This window comes from Nakaseomyces glabratus, chromosome L (assembly GCF_010111755.1).
Source record: "Nakaseomyces glabratus chromosome L, complete sequence".
NCBI classification, from domain to species: domain Eukaryota; kingdom Fungi; phylum Ascomycota; class Saccharomycetes; order Saccharomycetales; family Saccharomycetaceae; genus Nakaseomyces; species Nakaseomyces glabratus.
In genome coordinates this window covers 599528-618934 of record NC_088962.1, presented here as the reverse complement: position 1 = coordinate 618934, position 19407 = coordinate 599528, and the positions used below count along the sequence as shown (strand labels likewise).

Sequence of the window (19407 nt, the reverse complement as noted above, 5' to 3'; positions counted from 1 at the left end):
ATGAAAAGTATATATTGTAGTACATCTTTATAAATGGGGTCCTAGTGATAGTAATGGTCTTCGTCGCGTTGTTCCTTTCGTACTATCTCTAGAGCGGCGATTACATTGTCTTCCAGACTGAGCATTGCCGCATCCATTATGTTGCTGTCGTCGTCTTTATGGGCAGCCATGTCTATGTCTTGCCTATGTAGAGACATTTCTCTGCCCTTGTGATCATGATCATCATGCATGTCGATATTTGGCACCGCTGTAGAGCTGTCAAGACCTATATTTGCAGCCAATTTCTCCGCCCATGTATTTGCCGTTAAGTTGAATACATTGTTGTCCGGTGGTGTAGGGTCCGGCAAGTGCTTATTCTCGAGTTTTTGAACATGGAGTTTCTGTTTCTTCGGCAGAGGTTCTTCTTCAATTTCAGGCTTGGAGGTCTTATCTACTACCTGTATCCTATGTGTTGGCAGCATGTGCGCTTGTGGCACATTTTCATCCTGCGTAACGACAACTCCCATACCATCAGGGTATCGTATCTTACATTTGGGACATTTAGCTATTACTTCTGTCACTGTATTTTTAATACCTTTCCAATGATACTTCTCTGCTATTTTTGTGGTAACTTTATTTATACCTTGGTGCTCTACTTGATGCGTCTCATACGCAATCTGATGTTGTCTGTCAGGCTCATATACAACTTCTTTACCACTACCATTCATCAACTTGTTATTCATTACTGAGTGAGATCGAGCACTAACTCTTAATCGGGCTTTCTCATTCCGATCGCAGTTTGCTGGATATGTGCCTGACTCTAGATAGTATTTTAACCTTTCATACTTCCCGATATCATCTGATTTTTGAGTATCTCTTAACATGTCAATACTTTTGGTGATATGTGTAAATTCTTTCCCATACATGAATGAGTCGACAGGAACATCAAACCCCTTCAATATACCGGATTCAGGCAATTTCCCAATTTTTCTAAAATTTAGATCCTCCAATATCCTTCTCATTCCAACATTGGTGCCATATATGAGTGGAAAAAACGATGAAGTATAACCAAGTAGTTTTGACCAGTCTATAAAGGTCTCTACCAGCGTTCTCCCAATACCTTTACCACGAATACCAGCGTTCACCAAAAACGTACCCGTAGCTACGTGCGCCGACCTACCTGGAAACGCTGATTGTAATGAGAATATACCTAAACATTGTTTCTCCCATTGTATATGCAAATTTAAGTTCTTACGCTCTTTTCGCCTCTTGTATTGCGGTGTAAATCTCATTAATTCCGAGTCACCTGGTCTATTTTTGCCGCCTGCCTTACCATTCGTTCTTGACTGCATACCATCCTCAGCACTGTAGTCAAGTTCTGGTATTTCTCCCAGAACCATGACACATATATGTCCTTCTGCAACAAACATCAGTTTCTCAAATTCATCGACTGTGAGCGTGTTATAAAATGGCAGACTGTCACCTTTCTCTATTTCCATGTTAAACTCTTCAACTAAAAAAGACATAAGGCCGTCAGGAATAAGCTTCGGTACACTTGGTATAGGATACATCGTAGCAATAGTCTCTCCATCCTTCAACAATATAGTCTTCGGTTGCAACGGGCTCTCGTGAGCATCAAAACTTTCCCCTCGAGCCATTTTCGAAGTTCGAAACGAAATCTCTTAATAATCCTGTCTTAATTAAGTTTTATAGTTCCCTTTCCTTGAAATATAAAAAAACTTCACACTATTACTTCAAATTCAGACGTCGATCTTCAAATTCAGACGTTGATCCAGCAGTAACCGTAAGTCAACTTGTATGCTAGCAACTTGCAACTCTTATTTGGCCTGCTATACTCAAGTAAGATAAGTATCTTCGAGTTCTTTACAACTTGCAATTCTTTATATTTTTAACTATCTAGAACTTATCATTTCATTCTACTGTAACACACCTTTCTAATAATGATTTTTTTATATTTCACGCGTATAAGAGCTCATCGCAAAACAATCGAGCTCCGGAAAACACTGAAGACAGCAACAATGCAAAACTCTCCATATATGAGGAGATCAATTTCCATATAAAATTCAGAGGTTAACCATTAGGTATGTCAGTCAAGATTGCTATAGGACAACTGTGCTCCTCTTCTCAGCATGCGCAGAATTTGTCTATAGTAGCGTCCTTAATAGAACGAGCCATCAAACTGGATGCTAGAGTAATATTCTTCCCTGAAGCCACTGATTACCTATCTCAAAACGCCACGCACTCAAGAGTTCTGGCTAAATCAAGTCCTACATTTGTAGATGATCTACAGCTAAAGATCAAGGACATTAATGAGAGATATAAATCGGAGAAGAGGGCTATAGATGTTTCCATAGGGGTACATCTTCCACCTTCCGAGCAGGATATATTGAAAGGTGACGACAGAGTTAAGAATGTTCTACTCTATATAGACAGCTCTGGGGTTATCAGATCTAGCTACACAAAGCTACACTTATTTGATGTTGATGTGCCAAACGGCCCAATCTTAAAAGAATCACAATCTGTTCAACCAGGAGACCAAATTCCTTCAATAATAGATACCCCTGCAGGGAAATTAGGGTGCTCCATTTGCTATGACATTAGATTTCCCGAACTTGCTCTAAGATTGAGGAGTATGGGGGCCCAAATATTATGTTATCCTAGTGCCTTTACAATGAAAACTGGTCAGGCCCACTGGGAACTGTTGGGTAGGGCTCGAGCTATAGATACACAGTGCTATGTAGTAATGCCAGGGCAATCTGGTACCCATAATGTAACTGAAGATACCTGGAGTAAAACTGCTGATTCCAAAACAAACCCCAATAGTGTAACTAGAATGTCCTGGGGCCACTCAATGATCATCAATCCATGGGGTGACGTGATTGCAAGAAGCGATGAAACAAACAATGAACCTCAGCTAGTCGTGTCCGATATTGATCTAAAATCAATGGAGAGAGTAAGGGTAAATATGCCGCTCTGGCAACAGAGAAGGTTGGATTTATTCGACAATAATTACTCAATCACATAACATCGCCCTAAGGAGATTCGATTTTTAAATGACAAATATATTTTAAATCCAAGTATTATTTTTTTAAACGATGCTAATCTAAATCTATATGCATTTAATTCTTGTCCAAGTTTTCATCCTCATTTCTCTTGATTTTGTATGCAAATGTTAAGTAAGAGGTGTGGGACTTTATTTCGGATTCTACTTTCGTGACTTCTTTCCATTGGAAGTTGGCATCACCTTCTTTCACTCTATAACCCTTACCAAATGGATTGAATTTCGATTTCTCAATTGACTTAGGTGGTAGCTCAGGCAAGTTCTTCTCATTAGCTTCAATTTTCTTTTCCAGCTCTTCCTCAGCTTTTTGACGTCTCTCTACCATTGCCAGTTTTCTCTTTTTTATATCTGACAGTCTTTCAAGAGCATCATCAAGACTTCTAACCATCTGTCTACGGCTCTCATATTGACGGCCTTGTATTTCGACCATTTCTACATTAAACCACCCATGCTTCTCCAAGACTTCTAGAGTTTTATCAACTTGTTCTATACATGGCGAGAAGCAACATAGCCCGACCTTTTCATCATTATCAATGACAGAGTCAATATGCGGTATAGCTTCCCAAGGAGCAGGTAAATCTAAGAAGATCACATCTGCCTTAATTTGTAACTGTTCCTCATCTGCTTTAAATTGATAAGATGTTTCATCCGTTTTTTTAATGGTGAAACCGTCTTTACACACATCTCTATGGGTAATAATAGTGTTCTTGTCTAGCAATCCATGCTCTTTAAATTCTTCTGTAGCTTGCTCGTATCTAACAGGATGAAATTCGTAGGAGTACAGTTGACCCACGCTTCTTGCAAATGCATGTGAGAAAGAACCGGAACCTGTTCCCGCCTCAATAACCCTAGAGTTTGGCGAACAATTCAACCTTTGCATAATATATGATGAGTCCGGAGTGTATACAATCTGCGTTCTATGAGGTAGAGACAAAGTCCAAAGCTCTGGAGAAGGTTGCATCACATGGACAAAGGCAAACTTCTTAGCAACTTTTGTTCTAATGGCTATTTGTGAACCATATGGCTTACCTATCATGTCCTTGTGAGGAAAAGAACCATATCTGGTATTGAATGTCTCATTGGCATTAATGGTGACAGGTTTGATATTATCCCTAGAGATCCATATCAAAGCTAAATCACCTTCTTGAATCAAGTCCTTATACTTGTCAAAAACTTCAACCATGGTATATCTTAATGTATAGTGGCAGCTTGACGGTATAATTATCTTATACAAACTCCGGTATCGATTCAAAAGTAGTATATTAGAGAAGTTCTCAAAGTTAAACACTGGGTGTATATATCAATTGCTTCATGCTAGTCATAAGGCGATGAGATGCGATGCGATGAGCTTGCAGGTTCATCGACATTTCCAAAATTTTTCAAATCACGAAAAACGTAAGAGTAAGAAGAATAATAAGCTTAACTCTGTTAAATCTCGAACTAGTTAGCTATTGGAAAGAAGCTAATATGGTACATTAATGCTTTGGGGTATATTGTAATCGTTATATTGAATTAAATGCGAACGATAATACTTATGATACAAAAAAAAGATAACGAGGTTGTAGAAAAAAAAATGATGACAAACTTAAAGTTTTTTATAAATGATCTTTTCTTGAACTGTGTTTTCCCAACATCATGCCACTATTAATACAAATCCTGCTTGTGGAAGTCATGGCTCAGACCATAACGAGCCAGCTCCTTGCCTGTAGCAAATTCTTCCTTACATCTTTTCTCTTCCTTCAGTTGCTTTAGCTTCTTGGCCTCTTCAAATGGTATACGTTTCAAGCTCTTCAAGGGTTCGTCTTCCTTGTCAATATCGACCTCTCCCAACATCACAACATTCTCACCACGAATCATGAAAATACCGCGATCCTCCTCAGCATATTCACCGTTCTCTTGCACATATATTCTCTCCACACAATCCTGTAGAATTAAGTTCGCATATTGGTCAAAGGTCCTTAGCACACCGAAGAACAGCTTACCGTCACGAAGAAGCACAAATATCTTGCGGTCAACTGAGCTCACGATAGCAGCTGTGGTAGTGAAGTTATACTGATCTAGGTACAAGTCAGCTTCACCTTCTGTAATCTTAGTCTTAGAGTCTTCCTTTTTCTCAGCCATTTCTAATCACGTAGCGTCTCTTATTGCATAAACTCGCTCCTCCTCTGCTTTAAGTAATGAACTTGAATTTAAATACAATAACCGATATAGCTTAAGTCAAGTCTACTACTTCCCAATTGGTTTATTTTACAGTCCATTGCTATTCCCAGCAACAGATTACTACCCGTCTATGATTTTCGAAGAAAGCCGCAGTTCAATCGGAAACTGACAGAAAATTAGAATACAAGAGTCGTAGCTTATGACAAGTATACGAAGATGGTAAATTGTAATGGATACTTCTCTTTTCAAGACTCATCTTTCCACTGGCAGTAGCTAATTTCACAATGACATTAGAATTTTATCTGAGACTATTATCATATATTGCTAAATACATTACATACAGCTTTTAATTTGCAAATTTATTAGAAGAAAAGAGCAGGTATTATAATATTTTATTGCCAGTAGCTGACTACTCGTTTGACTAAGTTTTGGTAGGTAGTATTAGTTTATAAGCCCATTCTCTTGATCACATATGTTTGAGCTAGAATACCCAGAGATAGACTCAAACCATCCTCAATCCAGTCCTTGACCCATTCACCTGGGTCAACGATGTCATCCTCCTCGTCCTCGTTGTCATCGCCCTTCTTAGATTCTTTGTTCTTCTTAGTCTCGCCTTCTAACCACTCAACCCAGCTTGTTGGGAAAGCTTGGGATCTTGTAATTGCGGTTATATCATTTGATATATCCTTTAATACAACGGTGAAGCTGAAGTTTCCGGCATGATGTGGATCTGTTACGATCATATCCTCCTTCGTGCTGTCGTTTTTGTCTGGGATAGCAACAGGTAGAATCGACACAAATATGTCACTAATTCTGTTTTCACTCTTTTCAGCAGAGGAGCCTTCTTCGCTTTCACCCTCAGCTTCCTTCTGTTGTCTTATGTATTCATCGTGTGCCTTGTTGAAAAGCTTGATTGAGTTGTCAATGTTCGCAAATGCCAGCTTCTCACCATCGCTAACTTTACCGCTAAATAGATTCAGCTTTATTTTTGGCTCAATAGCATCCTTCTCTTCATGTTCCCTCTTTTCAGGGTCAACCACTGTGCTAATGGAGTTGGATCTGTTTGGACGCCCCCATTCATCGACAAATATTCTTATTCCACCTTCCACTTGGGAGCTCATAACCTGGTCAAATCTATTCTCAATATGGTATTGTAAGGAAGGAAACTTCACAAGATCGTGCACCAGGTGAATCCTTAGTACTTCATCAGTTTCACCAACAACTATCTTTTGAATATTTCTGGCCAGGTCAGTGATGGTCTGTGTGTTAAGCTTGGAAGTAATGTCCAATTGCTCTTGCTGTATCCTATTTTTTATCTGAGAGGCATGCTCAGTGGTCTTAGACCACAAACTCGACACCGTTGCAGACCCAGCAGAGGACCACCAACTGGATATAGACGCGATAGGATCTGGATTAGTGCCTTGTTTGCTCGTTTCCTCATTAGCCTCAACCTTAGCATTACTAGCCTCTTCACTTTTCTCCTCAGTATCTTTCTTCACCGCTGGCGCCTCTTGTTTCGTTTCCGATTTGGCTTTGCCATCATTCGACTCTTGTGGATCCAGCTTCTTGGTCTCGGCCACTTTCTTCCCCTTCTTCGCACCAAGATCCATCTTACTCTTCTCCAACTCTTCTAGAAACTCAAACACATCCTCCTCATCTTTCTTCCCGGCACCCTTGGCCTTGCTCTTACCCTCAGCACCTTTCTTGTCCTCAGGCAACGAGTCCAGAAACTCAAACACCTCGTCTGCCTCAGTGGACTTGCGACTCTCAACCATAACGTATGAATCCAACGTGACTAATATTCTGTCGTCGTACCGCGTATTCCAGTACCAGTATACCGCTGACCTACACCAATTGACTCTATTGAAGTAAGACTATGAGTCCCAGTTATCCCTTGAACGTCGCGCCCAATTCCTTCCTGGTTGCTTCGTTCGTGGCACCTGACTGCCAACAAAAAAAATTGTTCGAAATTACAAAAATTTTCTTGCGATGAGCTTGCGATGAGCTGTGGTAGTTATAGAAAGCCCGGTGTAACTTGTTCATATTCACAGCAACAAACTACTACAAACAACTCAACGACAATGCCATCCAGAAACTCTATCAACAGGCCTAAGCTTACGGTTAACTTGAACCGCAAAAACAGCTCGATCAGCAAGAAGAGAGATCAAAGAGAGAGAGCTGGTCTATTGCAACCAGCTAGATCATCTGCTGACTCCAAGTCTGGTAAAGTGAAGTCTGTGCCACTGGACCTGTACTTTGAAGGCCAGAAGGACGATCACGCCAGTGCGAAGGGTATTACCAACAAGACTCTGTCCAAGAAGCGTGCCAAGAAGATCGAGAGAAACATCAAGTACGCCCAGCAGAGGAGACTTCTGACAGATGCCACTGCGAAGTTGGAAGCCGACATGGAGATTGATATTGACCAAAAAAAGACTAAGGATGCCAAGCCAAAGACCGCTCTGGAGCAAGTTAAGGAAGCCTTGTGGAACGCCGTCGAGGATACTTCAAACAGTGGCCTAATAATCGAGAACGGTCAAGGTACCGTACTTGGTGGACCTTACTTCCCATGAAGTTAATCTTTAAAGTTACAAAATCACATTTGTGAACTACCCATTTTTTCTTTTGATAGTCACGACTACAAATTACAAAAACGATATTCAACCCCCACATAACATTCATTTCTTATTGAATCAATCTCTTTTATTTTGCATTTGACAATCTGCCAACATTTTTATTATAATTCTGTTTCTGTTACTCTAGGATATTACCATTTTTTTTGTTGTGAATCTTATAGGAAATATAAAAATAGACATCTGTACATTAGTAACCCAAGCAAATAAATTATTCAGCTACATTTAGAAAAAAACAGGCCTTCTTTATAATATTGTTCGACTCTGTGTCTTACTATTAAATTGGCATAAATAGATTTATAAAGGGTCATTCTGGAAATAATCTTTATTTAAAATGTGAACTGGCTAGAAACACTGTCTAGAAGAGTAGCTCTTATTTATGGCGGATTAATTTGATGTCATGAGAATACTTCCACACAAATGGTTATAGTTTATTTTTGAATTTGTAGCATCTAGTGCTTGGTCTCATCACCTAAAATATGCTTTGCCTTCAACTCCTTTCTCACTTCTTCCTTCATGAAAGAAATAACCTCGTGTGGGTCAGAAGCCGTAAATACACTTGTACCAGCAACGATGACATTGGCACCGGCCTTGGCGGCCACACCGATAGTCTCTTTACCTAAACCACCATCGACTTGAATGTTCATGTGTGGGAATTTAGTTCTTAGGGCTTCAACCTTTGGCATCATGTCTGGCATGAACTTCTGGCCACCGAAACCTGGCTCAACGGTCATAACTAAGGCCATATCCAGGTATGGGGCCAATTCAAATAGAACGTCCACTGGGGTGCCTGGCTTGATGGCACAGGCGGCCTTGATACCGTTCTCCTTAATCAACTTCACCAACGATAGTGGATCTTTAGTGGCCTCGTAGTGGAATGTGAATTGATCAGCACCAGCCTTGGCGAAATCAGCAACCCATTTCTCTGGCTCCTCAACCATCATATGACAGTCGAAAAAGGCAGTGGGTCTAGCGACTTCTCCAGAAGCTTTCTCTTCCTCCTGTGATCTTGGCACGGCACGTCTTAGCGAGGTAACGATAGGCTGTCCCAGCGTAATATTAGGAACGAAATGACCATCCATAACATCGATGTGCAACCATTCAGCACCGGAGTTGATAACTCGGTGACACTCACAACCTAGATTGGCAAAATCAGACGCTAAAATACTTGGGGCAATAATAGGCTTAACCATCTTTCAACACACACTTACGTTTGTGTCCTGGAACAAGCCATTTTGCCAGGAGTACACTAACCTTCCAAGACCCAGATCCTTTTTATAGGGCAGAGCTGAAAGTTTTCGAGGTGATTTACAGCTTGAAGCGGTTTCTCCTTTTTTTTTGGAAATTTTTCAAAACTCGATATTTCTCGAGAGGTATAAGCAGATTGGGTCCAGTTGGTATGCTATAAAAGGAGTATTACATAGAGACAATGGGGGCAGTCACCTACACAAAGTACTGTTGTTACATCATTATTGAAAGCACTCTTGAAAACTTAGCTGCAGGTGAGATTACTGCCTGAGCCGGTGGGTAATACGGTTTGATCCTTGAGCTATAAGCAGACTGTACTTGCTATTTCTTGTGGAATGGATGTAAATATCGAACTGTACCTGAATTGGTGGTATTATATAATAACAAAGAGTCGAGAATTGCCATGACCTCATCCAACACGTGTTGGGTGTAAGGTCTCTCAAATTTATCTGTTAAACGAACCTGCGAAACCCATCGCAATTATATATACATATATATATGAACTGTACTTCAAGAACTATCTGGGAGGAAATCAGAAACATTAACAAATACCTACAATTACGACAAAGGCAGAATGGTTGGTGATTTGCGCAGAGCTGTTCCTCAGATAGATGCCACTTTGAACGCACCATTGGACAAGGATGCTCCACCTACGATATACGCTAGTTCGTTGACTCCGTCGATGGCCACTGCTGCGCTAAACTTGCCAGCTGATTTCTTGAAGCAGAAGCAAGGTTTGGCTAACAAGACATTGATCTGCCACCCCGTGGTTATATCGGCAATAGGGCTCTTTCTGTCCACGTACTTGGCCATCCAGATCAATGTTCCCAAGAACACTTCCAGTTCCATCGCAGGCTACTTGTACCAGATATTTCTGATGAACAAGAAGGAAGTCATCACAGCATTATTGTTCACTTTGATTGCAGCATCTTTCGTGTTCACACTGTTATCCAGAGTCTCCGATTTGTACTTCCGTGCTGTGATCGACAACGTTGTCGAATCCAAGGGTGAGCAACTATACGGTGTTAACTTGAATGACATCAGTGTGCTCACGAAGAAAGAAGTAGAGCAGAAACCAAAGGAGTTCCGTGAGAACTTGGAAAACACACACATCATTATCTACCGTGAAACTCCGATTGCTTTAGTGTCTATCGCAAAGAACAACGTGCTAAGCACAAAGGACTCCTTGGTGATGAGTATTTCCACCATCGGTAGTCGTCGTGTCTACATCAGAAGTGGTATCATTGAAGATTTGCTGGACTGGGCCATGATCCGCACCAGGAAAATCGGTGCTGCTGGAAACTACGGTAAGTCCATGAAAATCATTTGTGAGATTTACTCGTTCGACCAAGACATGAAGAAGATCCTTAAGTCGAAAGGTTTCGTCAAAGTACAAAGCGCCAGGATCAAGGAGAATCGTTTGCTAGGTGGACTGTTCGGGATTAAGAAAGAGCTGTGGGGGGTCCAGTTCCACTACGAGAAGAAGGATGAATGATTCGACAAACCTGAGAGACACCATCAAAATTTTCAAAAGCTGTCTATCACTGTGTGCGTTTTAGCCATTGACGCCGTTTGTATTTCTTTATATATAAAGTTGCATTTTAAGAGTTAAACCCTCAATATACAGAGCACGAATATAGAATTGTATAATAAAAGCATGAACATTTCGTACAGCGGACCTGGCATTCATGGCGTTAGATGTAGGGCTACATGATCTCAAAAGTGATTCATCACAATAAACAACTATTTTTATTTCAAAACTTGTTTATATATAAAAGGGTATTTACGAACTTTAATTTTCTTTTTGCATAGTTGAAACTTTGTACTACCGTCAGCACTGGGAGTTTGAAGTGCATAAAGAATTACGAGCCTCCTCACTTAAGGGCGCTCTAGCATATAGTAGAATAAAAACTAAAAGTAAAACCATTGCTATTGATATTAATGTCTTGTTATCAAATGTTATGGTGGTATCGTTAAGCCAGCAGGTATTAACCTGAAAAAAGTGGGAAAAAATGAAGTTTATCTCCGTGATCTATAATGTATAAGACAAAAGGAAAGATGGGACTGTCATGGCCAGCATGTCTAGTAGAAGATGAAGTTAGCGACACCTGACTTGACAGCGACGGTGCACCCGTCGGAGCCTGAGGAGAACTGGCCATTTTCGTAGACACACGTACCGCCGACATCGGCGCCGTCGGCACCTTCGATCTTGACGTTGAAGTTAGCAGCGCTGTTGCTGTTTGGATTCTTGGTGATGGACAAGTAAGTGACACCGTTGCTCTTACCGGAGCCGAAGATCAATGGAGCGTAGTTACCGTTGCCGCTGGCAGCATCACCCCAGACACAACCTTGCTCCTTGGAGACACCGGCGTTGTTGACGTAGTACTGAGCGGAGGTCTTCTTGCCTTGCCATTGGTAGTAAGAGTCACTGTCGATCACTGACATAGGCTGGCTAGAGCCGGCGTCCACGACAGTTGGGACGACCATGTTCTCAGAGCCCGGGTAGTCGGTTCTACATAGCGCGACAGACTTACCTAGGGTGTTCTTGGCGTTAGCGGATTGGATGTCCTGCTGACATAGGGAGTCAGCGTTGGTGTTGGTACGGTACAAGTAACCGTTCTTACACAGCAGACCACCGATGGCTTTACCGTCGGAAGGTTGTTCGGAAGGCCACTGGGTCTTGGAGTAACCGGGCTTACAAGCATAAGAGCAGTATAAGCCGTCGGAACAGGACTGGCCGTAGGAGCCGTCGAAGTTCATGACGGAGGCCCAGCCACCCAGGCCGACCCAGTCGACAGCGACAACGTTGTCCACGTTTGGGAACTGGGAGCATGGGATGGTACCGTCTTTGAAAGAACCGCTACCACCGTTGCTAGAGGAAGAGGAAGAGGAGGAGGAGGAGGAAGGCTGCAGAGTCTTTCTGGTAGAAGTGGCGACGCTGGATGGTTGGGCCTTAGTGGATGTCTTGACATCGAAACCGTTACCGTCATCGGCACCGACATACTCAACGACGGTGACCACATCGACGTCTCTCTTGATGGCGTGTCTGTCCTCATGGTCATGTTTAGGGGAAGGAGCGGCAGCGACCATGAAAGCGGCTAATAGAACACAGTTAAATTTCATAGTTAAAAGTATTGTAGCGAATAAAGGAGCGTATTAGTTTAAGTTAAAAAAAAACAGGATAGAAATGAATGACTATTGATTTATTTTTTTTTATTTTTGATCCAAAAATATGTTAGGTTTTGGTCTTGTTTATAACAATAAAAGGAGTGAATTGATTTAATTATATCTTTGGTATTTTCTATATAATGAATATATCTAGCAAGAATTGTTTCATTTGGAATTGGCTTCTTATATAAAAAAATATATAGCTAAGTATTCAGTTTATTCGACTGCAAAAAAAATATATATGTTCATTTCCTATGACTTGCGATAGACTAAAAAGAAAGATTATTTGTGTTAAGGTGCTGATTTGCTTTGCTTCATATAGGCAAAAAGAAAGGAAAGCGCTACAACCCAGAGCAAGGAAGTTCCAGACTCTTGCATCTTGTTACCCGGATGGGAATAAGTCGAACAAAAGCATAGAAGGCTGAGCAGCAAGATCTTTGATCCGGGCGATCGGGGCGGACATCTATATAGGCTTCCACCAACGCCACTCTCTGTCGACACCATGAAGCTGAATTCTTTGTGAGACAGTGAGAGACTGTGTCTCTTCACTGCGAAACGCTGCAAAACGCTTTTGACGTGCATCGAATCATCAGTGATTCACACAAGATTCCTTTTTTCATGCGCAACGGGATCTCTCTCGCCCTTCCCTAAGAGGAATGTAAGCAGCCTCCCCCACCTTGTTCTCGCCACCCCACCACTCATCATATCTTTCTTCTTTTGGGAAATTAAGAGGATGTGCTGCCCAAGTCATGAGAGACGGGTTTTTTCTTTTTTTTTTGGATTCTCTTTCTCTGATTCTAGAACCCCACTAAGACTTCCTAAAGCGGGAATCTTGGCTCTTCACTTCTAACTAATTATAGCGCTAACAACGCTAAACAATGAGATGAAGTTGAGCCACGTCAGCACTTGTGATAGGGTTCGCTACAAATATGCCCTGATTGGGTAAAACATCTACCTGTGCTACACACATGAAAGGGGGCTGGTAGATGCGACATACAGCCCAGAAAAAACAGCCAAAACCTGCACACCACACACACACCTGTCAATTATGTGTTGCATCTAATATAATCCATACACAGACACACCTACACCCCGGGTCTCAACTAAAGATGTAGACTTAAAACGTTAAAGCCGGGGGGAAAGCCCGTCTGGGAAAAGACAATTCACCTGATACACGTATAAAGTGTTGAACACTTTCAAAAATCACTTGGTACAAAACTATCATGTGTTCCCGTAGTCTTGGATATGTCTGTGTGTATATGTAGCCGGGTAATTCCCATTTTTAACTTGGCACCATTCACACAGTGGTGATGTGATGAACTTAAAGTACGAAAATGTCGTTTGGGAAGCCAAACTTAGACGCGTCTTACAAATGAAAATTGTTTTACTATTGAGACTTGCATCGCGTAAAGGGCATTAAGTTATATTAACTGTTATTGCACATAGGTATTTGCCATAAATAGGTTTTTAGCTATAAGACAGCAAGTTGCTTAATATACCGGATCTAGCAAGGAAGTAAGGACTAAGAAAAAAATGTCAATTGTATCGCTATTGGGTATAAAAGTGCTGAACAACCCGGCTAAGTTCACTGATCCTTACGAGTTTGAGATCACTTTCGAGTGTTTGGAGCCATTGAAGAATGATCTGGAGTGGAAACTGACCTACGTCGGGTCCTCGCGGTCGCTCGAGCACGACCAGGAGCTGGACTCTATCCTGGTGGGCCCCGTCCCTGTCGGTGTGAATAAGTTCGTGTTCACGGCGGACCCGCCTTCCGCTGAGCTGATCCCGGCCAGCGAGCTGGTCAGCGTTACTGTGATCCTGCTGAGCTGCTCTTACGACGGCAGGGAGTTTGTGAGAGTAGGCTACTATGTGAATAACGAGTATGACAGCGAAGAGCTGAGGGAGAACCCTCCACAGAAGGTGCAAGTGGACCACATCGTGAGAAACATATTGGCAGAGAAGCCAAGGGTGACGAGATTCAACATTGTATGGGATAATGAAAATGAAGCTGACATATACCCACCTGAGCAACCAGGCGTAGATGAAGAAGACGAGGCCGAGGAAGAAGAAGAAGAGGAAGAAGAAGAAGAAGAAGAAGAAGAGGCTGAAGACGAAGAAGAAGAAGTCGAAGTCGATGTAGACGGAGAAGTCGATCTGGAAAACGAAGATGACAAGACCGACAAAATAATAGATGGCGAAGAGGCAGAAGATGACGATGATGGCGAAGAGATCGGCGATGAAGAGGACGAGGATGATGAGGACGACGAAGAAGGTGACGCCCAGACGGAAACTGCCGCCCCAAATGATAAAACTACAGACACCGAAAAGGAAGTACGATTGCATGATAGAGATGAAGACGAAAAAGCTGATTCTTCAAAGAAGCTGAAAACTGAGAACGATACAGCAAAAGAGCCGGACACTGCTCCAACACCACAGGACTCTACCAATTAGGTTATAACTACTGTATAACCCACAGATGTAATTTTGCATAGGAACGATATAGACAAATCTTCTTAACACTACGCCTATCTTGTCATCGCAGGCTCACGAGATGCCATATAATTCGAACAGTTTCGTAGAGCACTTTTAGTTTAGAGAGCAGTACACACCGTCCCTGAACTGACATCGTTTCCAATTGAGTTGGATTCATCGTCTAGTTCTGCCTCCGGTAAATAAATAACTATAGTTATATTTATTCGTAGTTATTTGGTAAAAACAATCTTTTATATCATTATACAAGTCATACCACATAGGTGTGATATAACACAACACTGAGCATGTCAGAAACGGCTGCCCACTTTCAATATACAAATTCACTCAAGTATGCTTCAGCAACAAATCTTGCTCTAGCGTTCAAGAACAGCTTCATCTCACTGATCTCCTTGTCAACTTCTTCCATGAACTCAACAATGAAATCAACCAGCTTGTTGGTCTTCATAGATTCTGTGTGCTTGTTTGTAATCAAAAATGATATACTATATCCTGGAATTGGCACTCTTCTCAGAATGTAGAAAGCCTCTGCACGCTGTTCCAAGAATCTAGTGAACTTGTGCACCAGGATTTGTTCTATCTCATCTGCCTGCTTTACTTTCAAACTCACACGTACACTATTCACACTAGGCTCGATCAAAACTTGCTCGTGCTCATTACGAGAAATATGCATTGGCTGTAACAACAATTCAGCACTGGTGTTAGGTACCTCAACCTCAGGTCTGTTATGTCTTTCAACTTCCAAGGATGAGAAATCCGATAATGTTAATGCTGCTTGCAACGAGTAACGGACAGCGTTCAAGTAAGGACGTAATGACTGGGACATGGCTTTATGATATGATGGATTGGCAAATTATGAACACTGATGCTATTGAATAACTGCTTAAACAATTGTGTGGATTTAATCTACAAGAGTTGCTACTATTCTATGATCTCCCTTTCGGAAACTCCTTTAAAATTCCAACATTTCAAGAGAAGTCCCTTCAGACAACGTGAAAATTGAAAAATATCACATAGCTATTCTAAGTCAGCAAGAAGGTTTAGACCTCATCGGATACTTGATTTCAGCATTGAAGCATATATCTGAGCCAGTACTGTTACAGTTTATGCGTTTTATTGATCTTTTATAGCAGGCAATCCTATATTAGAGCATCCGGTATAGTTGGCAGTTATAGATGGCGGGCCAATGGAAAAAAGCCACGGATAGTAATGGGAAGGTGTACTATTACAATACCGTTACCAAGGAGTCTCGATGGGACAAACCTGTTGAGGATACAACAGACTTGAAACAGAAACTAAGAGATGCTGGCTGGAATGTTGCCAAGACCAAAGAAGGTAAAGTCTATTACTACAATGTGAAGACAAAAGAATCAAGATGGGATAATCCACTTGCGGAAAAGGCTACTGAAAAGAAAACTAAAACAGGTCAAATCAAGAAGACTACGATAGATCAAGTCAAGAACACAGCTAACACTAACGAGCATAGCAAAGGAAATACAGTTGCTTTAGCCACTACTAATAACACAGAAAAATACGCAAACACTTCCAAAATCTTAAACGTGAAAAGTCTAACGAAAGATGAAGCTGAAAAGGCCTTCATGGATATGCTATCAGAACACCAGGTGGATTCCTCTTGGTCTTTTCATAAAATGGTTGTCGATTTGGGCTTAAAAGATGAAAGGTTTTGGATAGTAGATGATGATCCGCTTTGGAAACAAAACATTTTGGACAAATATCTATCGAATAGATCAGAAGAGCAGTTAATTAAAGACCATGCTCAGGCAAGTAAGTTTTTGGAGGCATTTGGTAACTTACTAAAGAGCAATAAAAACATACATTATTACACTAGGTGGACAACGGTAAAAAAAATGCTCGCCAATGAATCGATATTTAAACATGCTGTAGTACCTGAGAAAGAGATGAAAAGAAAGTTTAACGATTACATAAGAAGACTAAGAGAAGAAAAGGATAAGAAAGATGAAAGTATTAAAGAATTAGCTTTAAGGGAGGTAAATGAATATCTGAGGAGCATATTGATAGCCCCACCAAATACCATTGAAAGTACAATCGAAGTTAAAATGACTTGGTCACAACTGCAACGTGAATACATCACAGGAAACAAAAGATTTGCTGCTAATAAACATTTTCGATTATTGTCACAGCATGATATTTTGAACCAATACATCGAATTAGTAAAAATAATTCAGGGTAACCTTGCATCGAAGGTGAGTGATATCGAGAAGAAGAACTATAGTAGAAATAGAATGGCAAGAGATCAATTTAAGGTGATGCTGAAGCAACCAAAGCTGGATATACGAGCTGACTCGAAGTGGTCCGAACTCTATCCCAAGATAAAATCCGAGAAAGCCTTTCTGCAACTAGTTGGTAGGAATGGATCATCACCATTAGATCTATTTTATGATTATACTAATGAGAAAAAAGCTGCTATTAATGGCTATGCTTCTGTTGCACAACAGATTTTAATTGATAATAGTTATGTTTGGGCAGGTATTGAAGACTCTACAAGGATATCAAAAAATATAACTGAATTTGAAAAGGCGAACTTTCAAAACATTTCTGGTATCATACACGAGGATGGCAAACTAGCTCTTTTAGATGAGAAGGACACACAGCTAGTTGTCAAACAGGCAATTGCTGTAAAATACGATACGGTGAAAGAAATAGAGCAGAGGAATTTGAACATGACAAGAATTAAAAAAAATAACTTGGTAGCACTTTTTCATCGAACTTTTGTTACCAAACCCGGTAGATTTGAAGACGCTGTTGCCATTATTCAGAATAAACCAGAATATAAAGCATTAGAAAATGAGCCTGATATAATCAAGGAATTATTCAGTTCGTTTGTGCCCAGTAAACAGCCGCAAGCTAATACTCAAAACTTAAGCCGAAAAAGAAAGGCCACTGCTTTAGTTCAGATGGATTACTGATTTACCATATCCTAAACGCATATCAATAAAAAAATTTACAGTATTTTAGGAATTTGTATATTTTTAATCAACTCCAGCACACCCGTTTCGAAGTCATTGAATGGCTTATTATCTATCTCGTAAACTAAGGTCTCATAATTATTCAGCCATTTTGACCACATCAAAGCGTGTAAGAATGAATCAGCTAGATCATCATCTTTCTTTGTGCCCAAGTTTGTATCGCTATTTTCAATCAGCGTATATAATTTCAAGTCGCTAGTTTTTTTATTTTGAGCCTTTGCTATCCTTCTTCTCCATATGCTTGTCAATTCCACGCCAAAATCCCAATCATCATGCACTGAATTACACAGAATATCACTAACTAGTGCTATCCTGTATTTCTTACTATTTTTATCAAGAATGAGTTCCTGGTACTTAGTATTTGAGCTTCCAACTGTAACCCAATAATTAACCATTCTCTGAGGGTCAGAAGAGATGATCTCATAGTCTTTAGTTCCACGTCCAGTTTCCTTAGCGTTTGCCAAAGTGGAGAAAAGAAGGTACTCCAAAATATTTGATCTAAGGACCGGCTCTAGAACAAACTTGGAGGACATTGACCGTGCTCTTTGTCTTTCAATGGCATAGAGTTGAGTGGCATACGGCAGCGCCAGCAGGTACTGTGACAACTTTGTGGCCAATCTCGAGAAATTCTCAGGGTTTAGTGCCAGCTTATCCCCATCCATGTGGCCATCCACAAACTTACTCTCGAGTTGAAACTTCTCCCACCCCACCAGCAGTGGCTTACGATCCTTTCTTAACTGCAGACTGCAATACGCGAAATTAGAGACTCCCGCATCGATTGCAGTAACCACTAGATCCCCGGCATCTCGTCGGCACCGCAACCTGTCCAGCACGGCACACTGACTAATAATACTGCTGATCCGCGCACTCTTGGTGGCTTCTATCCTAGCTCCCAGCAGCACCGATACATGCTTCAAGGTTGTGCTCTTCAGTGGTCTCAATACCCGCTCCGCCACTTCAGCGTTCATCATACATATCTGCCTCTGCACACCAATATAACCTGACAAGATTTCACCAGTTGTATTTATAATAAGATCACTGCAGCAATGTCCTATGACACACTATAATGGCGATGAGCAGCAGGCGATGAGCAGCAGGGCTATTTGCCCTAACAGAAAAATGTAAACAAAGGAAACGTGAAATCAGAGAAGAACCCTAAAACATACGAAATTCGCCAAAAAAAGAAAGAAAAATGGAAAAAAAGAAAGAGAGGAATTAGGGTTTAGGGCTAACTGACGCGGTCAAACCCTAATTATCGTTCACAAATATATGAAGCCACGTGATCACAGACATCCCATAACACGAATACATACTATCTGTGAAAGACAAAAAAAAGCCGAAAAAATCTCGGAAATTCCGTCAGTTTCCGGCACTTCCGCAGAGCAATGCCGCAGAGAAGCACCTCGTTCGGTGCCAACTGCACAACGTTTCTTGCCGAGACAACCGAATCCACACGGCAGGCAAGCTTCTAATGGGCGTGAAGCTATACAAACAATAAAAAATAAGGTAATAAAATGGGCATCGATGAGTAAGTTGTTGGCCCCGCTATATTGGTATTGCTGCCCAAAGAAACTGTGTATTTGAGTGTTTGGCAGTCTACTACTTGTGAGTTACATTTAGAATAAGCAGAAAGGAAAGGGTG

General features: G+C 41.1%; 14 protein-coding genes across 14 annotated transcripts; 6 read left to right on the top strand and 8 right to left on the bottom strand.

Moving 5' to 3' along the window:
• Positions 1 to 41: 41 nt before the first annotated feature.
• Positions 42 to 1637, bottom strand: SPT10 (Spt10p; the record flags this gene model as incomplete). Its single annotated transcript, XM_449019.1, has 1 exon — positions 42 to 1637. One exon carries the CDS (start codon positions 1635 to 1637, stop codon positions 42 to 44), a length of 1596 nt encoding a protein of 531 aa, XP_449019.1.
• Positions 1638 to 2083: 446 nt separating this feature from the next.
• Positions 2084 to 3025, top strand: NIT2 (putative hydrolase; the record flags this gene model as incomplete). Its single annotated transcript, XM_449018.1, has 1 exon — positions 2084 to 3025. The coding sequence occupies one exon, from the start codon at positions 2084 to 2086 to the stop codon at positions 3023 to 3025; it is 942 nt and encodes a 313-aa protein (XP_449018.1).
• Positions 3026 to 3119: 94 nt separating this feature from the next.
• GCD14 (tRNA 1-methyladenosine methyltransferase subunit GCD14) lies at positions 3120 to 4244 on the bottom strand (the record flags this gene model as incomplete). Its single annotated transcript, XM_449017.1, has 1 exon — positions 3120 to 4244. One exon carries the CDS (start codon positions 4242 to 4244, stop codon positions 3120 to 3122), a length of 1125 nt encoding a protein of 374 aa, XP_449017.1.
• Positions 4245 to 4705: 461 nt separating this feature from the next.
• On the bottom strand, positions 4706 to 5182 carry LSM1 (Lsm1p; the record flags this gene model as incomplete). The annotated part of the gene is made up of 1 exon (XM_449016.1): positions 4706 to 5182. The coding sequence occupies one exon, from the start codon at positions 5180 to 5182 to the stop codon at positions 4706 to 4708; it is 477 nt and encodes a 158-aa protein (XP_449016.1).
• A 485-nt stretch (positions 5183 to 5667) lies between these two features.
• MTC1 (DUF5427 domain-containing protein MTC1) lies at positions 5668 to 6996 on the bottom strand (the record flags this gene model as incomplete). The annotated part of the gene is made up of 1 exon (XM_449015.1): positions 5668 to 6996. The coding sequence occupies one exon, from the start codon at positions 6994 to 6996 to the stop codon at positions 5668 to 5670; it is 1329 nt and encodes a 442-aa protein (XP_449015.1).
• A 306-nt stretch (positions 6997 to 7302) lies between these two features.
• On the top strand, positions 7303 to 7791 carry ALB1 (Alb1p; the record flags this gene model as incomplete). Its single annotated transcript, XM_449014.1, has 1 exon — positions 7303 to 7791. One exon carries the CDS (start codon positions 7303 to 7305, stop codon positions 7789 to 7791), a length of 489 nt encoding a protein of 162 aa, XP_449014.1.
• A 512-nt stretch (positions 7792 to 8303) lies between these two features.
• RPE1 (ribulose-phosphate 3-epimerase RPE1) lies at positions 8304 to 9044 on the bottom strand (the record flags this gene model as incomplete). Its single annotated transcript, XM_449013.1, has 1 exon — positions 8304 to 9044. One exon carries the CDS (start codon positions 9042 to 9044, stop codon positions 8304 to 8306), a length of 741 nt encoding a protein of 246 aa, XP_449013.1.
• A 629-nt stretch (positions 9045 to 9673) lies between these two features.
• On the top strand, positions 9674 to 10594 carry PHO86 (Pho86p; the record flags this gene model as incomplete). The annotated part of the gene is made up of 1 exon (XM_449012.1): positions 9674 to 10594. The coding sequence occupies one exon, from the start codon at positions 9674 to 9676 to the stop codon at positions 10592 to 10594; it is 921 nt and encodes a 306-aa protein (XP_449012.1).
• A 587-nt stretch (positions 10595 to 11181) lies between these two features.
• Positions 11182 to 12222, bottom strand: NCA3 (SUN family protein NCA3; the record flags this gene model as incomplete). Its single annotated transcript, XM_449011.1, has 1 exon — positions 11182 to 12222. One exon carries the CDS (start codon positions 12220 to 12222, stop codon positions 11182 to 11184), a length of 1041 nt encoding a protein of 346 aa, XP_449011.1.
• Positions 12223 to 13800: 1578 nt separating this feature from the next.
• ASF1 (nucleosome assembly factor ASF1) lies at positions 13801 to 14718 on the top strand (the record flags this gene model as incomplete). The annotated part of the gene is made up of 1 exon (XM_449010.1): positions 13801 to 14718. The coding sequence occupies one exon, from the start codon at positions 13801 to 13803 to the stop codon at positions 14716 to 14718; it is 918 nt and encodes a 305-aa protein (XP_449010.1).
• A 349-nt stretch (positions 14719 to 15067) lies between these two features.
• ARC19 (Arc19p) lies at positions 15068 to 15583 on the bottom strand (the record flags this gene model as incomplete). The annotated part of the gene is made up of 1 exon (XM_449009.1): positions 15068 to 15583. The coding sequence occupies one exon, from the start codon at positions 15581 to 15583 to the stop codon at positions 15068 to 15070; it is 516 nt and encodes a 171-aa protein (XP_449009.1).
• Positions 15584 to 15932: 349 nt separating this feature from the next.
• On the top strand, positions 15933 to 17705 carry PRP40 (snoRNA-splicing protein PRP40; the record flags this gene model as incomplete). The annotated part of the gene is made up of 1 exon (XM_449008.1): positions 15933 to 17705. The coding sequence occupies one exon, from the start codon at positions 15933 to 15935 to the stop codon at positions 17703 to 17705; it is 1773 nt and encodes a 590-aa protein (XP_449008.1).
• Positions 17706 to 17740: 35 nt separating this feature from the next.
• CCE1 (cruciform cutting endonuclease) lies at positions 17741 to 18736 on the bottom strand (the record flags this gene model as incomplete). The annotated part of the gene is made up of 1 exon (XM_449007.1): positions 17741 to 18736. The coding sequence occupies one exon, from the start codon at positions 18734 to 18736 to the stop codon at positions 17741 to 17743; it is 996 nt and encodes a 331-aa protein (XP_449007.1).
• Positions 18737 to 19034: 298 nt separating this feature from the next.
• Positions 19035 to 19349, top strand: GVI51_L05181 (uncharacterized protein; the record flags this gene model as incomplete). The annotated part of the gene is made up of 1 exon (XM_449006.1): positions 19035 to 19349. One exon carries the CDS (start codon positions 19035 to 19037, stop codon positions 19347 to 19349), a length of 315 nt encoding a protein of 104 aa, XP_449006.1.
• Positions 19350 to 19407: the final 58 nt, after the last annotated feature.